Source organism: Puccinia triticina, chromosome 4A (genome assembly GCF_026914185.1).
Source record: "Puccinia triticina chromosome 4A, complete sequence".
NCBI classification, from domain to species: Eukaryota; Fungi; Basidiomycota; class Pucciniomycetes; order Pucciniales; family Pucciniaceae; genus Puccinia; species Puccinia triticina.
In genome coordinates this window covers 4,655,945-4,664,537 of record NC_070561.1, presented here as the reverse complement: position 1 = coordinate 4,664,537, position 8,593 = coordinate 4,655,945, and the positions used below count along the sequence as shown (strand labels likewise).

The window sequence follows — 8,593 nt, the reverse complement described above, 5'->3', positions numbered from 1 at the left end:
TTTCCTCTCGATAACCCGGATCTGTCCCGGTCATTGAGAGGGCTGATTCCCCTTGATGACCAGGATCTGTCCCGGTCATTGAGAGGGCTGATTCCCCTTGATGACCAGGATCTGTCCCGGTCATCTCGAGGAATCAACCCCCTTGGTGACCCTAACAGCGGGTACCCGGGTACCTGGAAGACCCGCCTGCCGCGGGTATTTCTGGCGGGTATCCGGGTACCTGGTGCTTTTTTGCCCCAAATCTCGCACCCGGACCCGTACACGGCACCCGCGCGCGGGTACCCGACGCCATGTGGCGGGTACCCGCCAAAGGGTCCCGGGTACCCGCGCGCGGGTCCACTTGGCAATCTCTACACCTGACACCCTTGATTTTGATCAAGCAGAGCAAGGAATCCATTCTTTGGAAGTTCAAGCAAGAAGCTGAGGGTTTTCTTCTTAATAACTACAATGAAGATAATAACAGGAGAACATAACTCAAAACAGTTTGAGAGAAAATATTTTCAAAAAAAGAGAAGGCAACTCTTTTTGCTCAATGAAGAGATTGACTTCTATCTTGAATTGGAATGCAAAGATGATTCTTGTGATCCCATCAGCTATTGGAAGTTCAATCACAAGCACTCACCAACCCTTTTGAACATGTCAAGGACATACCTTGCAGTCCCTGCTTCAAGTGCTCTGACCAAGCAAGATTTCTCCTTAGGTCACTACATAAAAGACTATCCCTGGCATCAACTCACTGCCAAAAACCTCAAAGCATTGATATGTTTTAAAAAATGGCTTGGTCAGGATGTAACTGATGTTGACAACATCAAAGCTTCTTCTCTTTAAAATTTCTTTTGTTTGGATGCCATATATTCCTCATGATTGCTTGAAATACAAAACAAAACAAAAAACAAGTTTTAGAACTTTTCTTCCCTATCTTGTACCTCCAGCTGCATGCGTATGTATACAATAAGATACCGTGTTTCTAAGGATCCATCCAGATCCTATCTGACCCAGGATCCAATGGGATACTACCAGATCAACAGGGTTTGGGTTGCAACCCTACAAGTCAGCAGGAGCAAGAAACAGGAAGTTACAAGGTGACCAATGGTGGCAATCTTGCTTTGATCAGACGGTGTACCAATAACTTTTCTACCAAGGATAGCATGACCCTTGATTGCTTCATCCGCAGAGTACCGTTTGTTTTTTATTTCAACAGCTCTGCATATTTTATTCAGAGCTACCTCCGAAAGAAACCGTAGATTAGCAAGCTGATAGATGCCCAGCTTAACTAGGCCTCTTGAACGGAGGGTCCCAAAGGGATCCCACATAGCCCTTCATCCCCGCGGGATGCTCTCCGTAGGAGAGGCTTATGAGCCATATCTGTTACAATTAATTCTGCTCTTATGCAGACTGTCACCCAAAGACAACTGAGCTTGACCCTGGTAACATGACAAGCAATGTAAACACATGTAAGACTTGATCCCAGGATATATTTCAAATGCACAAACTTTGGTAACCATACAGTAAATTGAGCACCAGAAGCAACAGCGCACTTAGCTTAGTTGGTTAAAGCATCAATCATGGAGTTTGAGGTTGCAGGTTTTCATCCAGTAGTGCGCAGCTTACATTTTGGTTTCTGAAAATATCCAAACCTTTGTGGCAGTAGCTTGAGTTCTCAGGTGCCAATTTATTTAAAAAAAAATTAAAACTCAGCCATTGATGTTGCCAAAAATTGGCTCCCTATAGATTGTAGGGCAGATGATGGTGCACATTGTACATGCCTCATGACCCCACCAACATATTCAACTGAGTTTATATTTTTTTTTTGAAGAAAATGAAATAATGAAAATGTACTTTTTTCATGATGGCACAGAAAATCAATCTGCAAGATGTTTGGTGAGTGACAGTATATTCCAATCTTGCCAATCAGTTGCAAATCAGATTAGGCCTAGCTGCTTGCCCTCTGAAACAACGGGACTTGTGTTAAGTCAGGACAAATGTGGCAATCTATTGGGCGCTTCTTTCAGTCCTGAATTCTTCAGTGAATGCCACATGCAAATGTTCTCACTCATATTCATTTGAAAGTCCGTTGTTGTTTATTTGACAAAAACCATCATCATACACCTGATATAAAAATATACTACAAAGTTGAAAGCGTACCCAATAAGGGTGTTCAAAGTTGAAATCATAAAATTTTCAATGCATAAAATCATAAAATCATAAAACTTTCAAGTGATGATTTCATATGTACCATTCTAGAAATGTTGCTCTAATTTGAGTGCTTGGGTGCAACATATTTTTTTCAGCTTAGAATTTTATGATTTTATGGTTTTATGATTTTATGCAAGTCAACTTTGAACACCCTAAATGAACACGCGAATATAAACACTGATTGATCCGGATGAACATGTGCGCCTTAGCATAGACAGGGTGGAATGAAGAAGACTCCTTTGCAAGGTTTAGAGTCATCCTTGCTCGGATACCGACTATAATGAGACAGATTAAATGCCAATGCCAATGCCGGCACCTAATCCAAGGCCAAACTGAGACACCAAAATATGATCAGCAAAAATTCTAGACAAACAGAAAAAAGTGATCTTTCAAAAGACGTACACCCAAGCCAAGCCCGCCACCACCTCTGCCGTAACCTGCACCATACGCACCACCATAAGCTTGACCGTACCCTGCTCCGTAACCTCGACCATAACCGCCGTTGTATCCACAGCATCCTGGTCCGTATCCGCCATATCCACGCTGATAGCTGGCTCTGTAGCCCCTAAATCCAGCTCCGCAACCATAGCCTCCACCTCAACCAAAAGCCTGCTCAAAGATATACAATTATTCATCAGTGTTTGGGTGAATGGCCAACAATAAATCACAGCCCAATAAACTCTATTGAGAGACTTACGCCTCCGTTTCCAAAGCCAAAGGTCGGGACAGCTGTGACCTCTGGGGTGCTGAGGATGGTTGCCACAATTGATAGAAATCCAAAAGTGAACTTCATAGTTGCGATATTGCAGGGCTTGAAGTAAATATGTGGGTGGGGTTGGGAATGCTGGTGCTGGATCTTATTTTCTGATAGTGAAGGAAGGTTGGGATTTTGATGGGCTGGTCTCTAGGCAATAGGAGTATCTGTGGATCCGGAGAGAATGGAAGGGGTGAGGCAGGCAAGCTATATTGGGAATGGAAGGATGGAGAATCAACAAATACCTACCCAAGGTGTGTCTTTTATGTCTGTTTTTCTGGCTGTGGCTTTGGGTGAAGAGAGCCTCAAAAACTTGCTCAAAAACTGACCAGCAGTTGGTCCAACCTTTGGTGTCAAAGTAATACCTCCAGTTTACTATGGCAAGAATGGACTGCCCTAGCCCAAACCCACACCAACTTGGCTTGAAGGCCATTTTGCAAAGGACCTTGTTGGGGGCTTGCACAAACCAATGAGTGGATTGGCCTGGGTTTTGCATTTGAATCCAGGTGGACAGGGCCAGGGCCAAAGCAACTTAGAATGCGTTGGAATGCCCTGCGAGTCTGACCAAGCGGGATGGTTGCAACTTTGCGCCAATGAGGTACATATTGTCTTTTCCGTAAAGCTTGGATGGTTTCTCAAAATTTCTTGTTTCATTGACCAAGGGAAATGCCATATTTTTCATATCCCACCGCATACGGCATCTTGACAGATGTCAGATAAGGCCCAAGGCCAAATCCACCCCCAGAGCCAACATCCTCCAGTAGGTGGTCTACGTGTTGGGTTAGAGAAAAACTGAGTTCATATTCTGAACCGGAATGCCTTTCTTACCACATCAGCCAGTGCTCATGACCATTGGCCGCTGCCCTCTGCCAGTATGGGGGCCAGGGAGGGGCCAACAGAGGGCTGGGTTGTCATCCCAGGCAAGGGTAAATATCAAAGTTTCATTTAAAGTTGGGTGATGATTTTTTTGTGCATGTGCTTTAATAACCTTGAATGCAAGATTTCCCCTAAGTTTGGTGCAAACTGTGATTTTAGGTTAAGTGCATAACAAAACCAGAATTTGTGGAAAAAATCCAAGCATTCTAGAAAAGACAACAAGTCGCAGGGTGGTGTTTGTTCCAACCATGTTGGTTGGGAGACAGCATGGTGCCGGTGGAATCAGAACAGCATTACTTATTGGAGGACTTCCCGTGCGATCTGGGACTCTTGCAGATGTCAATATAGACCCAAATAGTCTATATTTTTGCAGGGAAATATAGCTTTTTAAGGTCCAGATCACTTCTGGGAGACCCGCAGATTCCGACGGGAAGTCCTTGTTGTAGTCTGTTACGTAATGTACCATTACATTACATCCCACACTGTCATGGTAAGTCATACTTTCATGACTTACCATAGACATGGTACTTTCCCATGTTTTCCTCAACTAGACAGCGCTGATCTATTAGGGGGGTTCACAATTGGATTTTTGGCTCCTGGTGACCCCATAAAATCTTCCTTGCTGGTGCACATTTGGAGCATAAAATTACCACCAGAAATGGTAAAACTTTGCTGGTCATCCAACAGGGACCAGCAAAATTTTACGGCACCCCTTCCAATGACCGGTCAATACCAGTCATCACCTGGAATGCATAACTCCATCTGATGGCTGGTCAACCTTGTTCAACACGGGTCATCGGGTCGGGTACACAGTCAATTCTTCCCCAACACCGGTGATCGGACACACGCACACACCCCTAACCTGGTAATCAAGTGGATACACACTCCACTCGATGACCCGGGTTGGCCATCGACTGCACACACTCCACTCAATGACCTAGCCGGTCATCAAGTGGATAACTACATACTTCACTTGATAACCGGACCGGGTCATCAAGTGAGTACACACTCCACTCGATGACCCAATTGGGTCATCCATACCGACTCGATGGCTGGACCAGGTCATCAAGTGGACACATACAATCCACTCAATGGCCAGACCGGGTCATTGAGTGGATAACTACTCTACCAATGACTGAGTTGGTCATTGAGTGGGTAACTACTCCACCAATGACCGGGTTGGTCATTGAGTGGGCTACCCGCTCCACTCAATGAACCAAACGGGACATCAAGTGGAGTGAATATCCACCTGATTACCAGATTGGCCATCAAGTGGATAACTACTCGACTCAATTTCCTGGTCCGGCCATCGAGTGGAGTGTGTATCCACTTGATAGCTGGACCAGGTCATCGAGTGGAGTAGTTATCCAGATGACCGACTTGGTCATTGAGTGGGGTGTGTATCCACTCGATGACCGGACCGGGTCATCAAGTGGGCTGTGTATCCACTCAATGACCGGACCGGGTCATTGAGTGGAGTAGTTATCCACTTGATGACCGAGTTGGTCATTGAGTGGGGTGTGTATCCACTCAATGGCCGGACCGGGTCATTGGTGTGGATCCACTCAATGGCCGGACTGGCTCATCGGTGTGTATCCACTTGATGGCCGGACCGGGTCATTGAGTGGAGTAAGTGGGGTGTGTGCACTCAATGACCAAGCCGGTCATCAAGTGGAGTGTGTATCCACTCAATGACCCGGTCCGGCCATTGAGTGGATACACACCAATGAGCCGGTCTGGCCATTGAGTGGATCCACACCAATGAACCGGTCCGGCCATCGAGTGGATACACACCCCACTCGATGACCGGGTAGTGGTGATCCATTCAATGACCCAAAGTCATTGAGTGGAGTATGTATCCACCCAAAGACCAGGTTGGTCATTGAGCGGGGTGCATGTATGGGTGTTTGTTGACCCCATGATTGGCCTTTCATAGGTTGAGGTGTGTGAGATTGATGGCCGGTCTTGACCTGCCCAGGTTCATGGTGTGATGGGTACCAGTACGTTTCCTTTGCTCAGCCGGCATAAAATCCTGCTGGTGTCCAGCTAAAAAGTTAATTGCACAGCGTGCGCATCTCTACTGGTGAGGTGATAAAAAGTTGCTGGTGAAATCCAATCATGAACCCCCCTATTACATACATACTACATAATAGCATGTATATATATAGCCTATGTTTCATCACTTGTTGTATTTTCTCATTCATTCTTGTTGTTCATTCTCTCGAAATACATATTCACATTTTCAGGCTCTATTAGTCCTCTATTTGGGTTAGGACAGTCTATCTAGCAACCTTCTCATGAACATGTCGGCTTCTGAGTTGTACATGACTATTTGGTCCCGTAGCTCACCGTTCCTCATTGGCATTTCATATTGACCTCAGCTGTTTGGTGTGAAACTGGCAGCCATAACTCCATAATGAAGAAAGGATTATGGCAGATTATGGCTGCCAATTTCGCACCGGAAGCTGAGGTAAACAGATTGGTGAGGATGGTATTTGCTCTCCCGAATTTTCGAAGCTGCAGGGAGCACGATGACCACCACGAGTTGACGATTGTGATCCCGTTCTGCAAGGGCCAGTGATCGGCATACCGGGTCCGGATCGCTCAGAAACGGAAGAAGTATTATTTAAGCAACCAGCTACTCGACCTGCGCACACAAATCTAGCCCAGTTAGCCGAGTCTCACCGATAGGGGCTGACGGCCCATGTGAGGTCGCCGATCTATAAGGAAGACCGGGTGTGACGACACAAGTGTGGATGATGAGAGGGGTCTTGGCGCGTCTAGGAGGGCCCAGTGTTCATGATAACTATGCGATACTATGAAGTTTCCCTCTGGATGCTTCTGCTGGAGGGAAATGCTCTTGCTGAGCTTGGTAGAGCTGCCGTGTGACTCAGTGTGTTTCGGGCAGCATATAGGCGGCAGATTTGTCTTGGGCAAGAAGCAAGGCTGAGCCAGAAAGCTGAAGCTTTCAGGGAGATTTGGGCTGCTTGAGACTCGGGCATAAGCCCCACTTGCACCTACGGCTTGGCGGTGCCGCGGGCTTTGTTACGCTCGTTCTACCCTACGCCGCAGCAACGGACCAATGACGGAATCCCTGTCGCTGGTGAGAAATGTTTTGTGATAAAATAGAAGATGGAGATGCGCAAAGCAACCATCCATGGATGGGACCCAGATCCATTCAATTGTTGATCGATGTAGATAACCTTCCATTGTTGTGTTGGTTACGTGCACTGCAAACAAGCACCGATCCTCAGTGGATCTCGCTGCAGATGACTGAAGTGCAGGGCACATGGACAACTCCAAGAACGGCGAGACGGCTGGCCCCGTAAGATAAATAGGCCCTCGTTCACGCTCAGTCTTGCTCCATCATCCATCCACTCATCCCATCTCAGCAGATCCACCGGCATCACCTTCCACACCCTGCTCAAAACAGTACAGTATCCCTAGCTCTCCCCAACGCGTTCGAATCATCCAAACCGCACAATGGTCTCATTCAGCCACTTGTTCACTCTGCTTTGTGTCCTCGTCGCCGTCTCTCGTGCCGACGATGCAGCTAGCCCCAAGTCGGAGGGCGTAGAGGAGAAATGGTTCTTCGGAAACAGATACGGACTCTCGTCATGCTTCGGCACCGGCTTTGGCCTCTGGGGCGGCTATAGTCCTCTGTACCGCGGCTGGGCCGGGATGTACAACCTCAACTACTTATACGGATACCAAGGTTTCGCCTACTCCCCCCTCCTATTTGTCAAGGCGACTGAGGGGGCCCAAAGCGTTAGCCGACGTGCCATCGCTCTTGAGGATGTCGAACAGCTCAGCCGCCGATCGGACACCGAGTCCGTTGCTTGTGCTACCCACGGCAAAGCTCCTCAGACTTTCTCTGTTAAGAACTGTTTGGCGTATGTTACTTTTTCATTAGAACCTGTGATTCAATCAATCCTGAGCTCTGAACATCCTCATGTTTTCGAAAATAGGGCTGCCCAACAATTGGCCGAGAAGAAGGTTTCGACCGCCACTCACGGCAACTGTCAGGTTTGCCCCGATTTCTTTTTGTTTCGAATTTCCTTCACTTTTGGACTCCAGGCGGATAGTAACCATTTTCCTTTCGAACCATCCAGTTATCCCTTGTCCACGGCACTGAAAAAGTCGCTCCAGGCTCGATGTGAGTTTATTTCTAAGGTTCGCTATTTGAAAATATAATCCAGCCTCATCTCGATATTTTTCCATAGCACGGTCAAGCAACTTGAAGCGGGTGTTCACAACATGCTACAGGCCTGCAGCAAATCAGCAGATGTAAGCCTCATAATTCAATATGATTTGATATTTATTTCAAACGTATGGTTGATTTCTTCAAATATTTATCTCGTTACCAGGAAAAGGAAGCTTCTGCCAAGGGGGCCGCCAAAATCGACGACAAACAAGCCTTTATGATCCTCTCTAGCCCACAATGATCCTTCTTTAATACGGAACATCTCAAGCTGTTTTTCTGTTCCTCTTTCTTACAAGGGCTGTTGATACTGAAACGTGTAGCTGTAGTGATTGGTTTATTCATATCTATTGAAATCATCCAAAATTTGTCTTCCACTAAAGATCTGAAATCCATGTGTCTTTTTCTGAGCAAATGAGAAAAACAAGGGTCAGCCGAACTTATCAAAGTCCCTCCGAGGGACCTATGGACCCCCAATCCCTGCACTGTAGAGGTGGGATTGGGTTGTGCATGCGAGGGCAGCTCTATACTGGAGCTTACGGCCATTTGCTCTAGAATCCCGGATC

At 46.6% G+C, this 8,593-nt stretch overlaps 2 protein-coding genes across 2 annotated transcripts; one reads left to right on the top strand and one right to left on the bottom strand.

Moving 5' to 3' along the window:
* Positions 1 to 435: 435 nt before the first annotated feature.
* PtA15_4A540 (uncharacterized protein) lies at positions 436 to 2,783 on the bottom strand (the record flags this gene model as incomplete). The annotated part of the gene is made up of 2 exons (XM_053168435.1): positions 436 to 442; positions 2,599 to 2,783. 2 exons carry the CDS (start codon positions 2,781 to 2,783, stop codon positions 436 to 438), a joined length of 192 nt encoding a protein of 63 aa, XP_053019644.1.
* Positions 2,784 to 7,309: 4,526 nt separating this feature from the next.
* Positions 7,310 to 8,271, top strand: PtA15_4A539 (uncharacterized protein; the record flags this gene model as incomplete). The annotated part of the gene is made up of 5 exons (XM_053168433.1): positions 7,310 to 7,719; positions 7,795 to 7,852; positions 7,939 to 7,982; positions 8,050 to 8,113; positions 8,194 to 8,271. 5 exons carry the CDS (start codon positions 7,310 to 7,312, stop codon positions 8,269 to 8,271), a joined length of 654 nt encoding a protein of 217 aa, XP_053019643.1.
* Between the last annotated feature and the right edge of the window lie 322 nt (positions 8,272 to 8,593).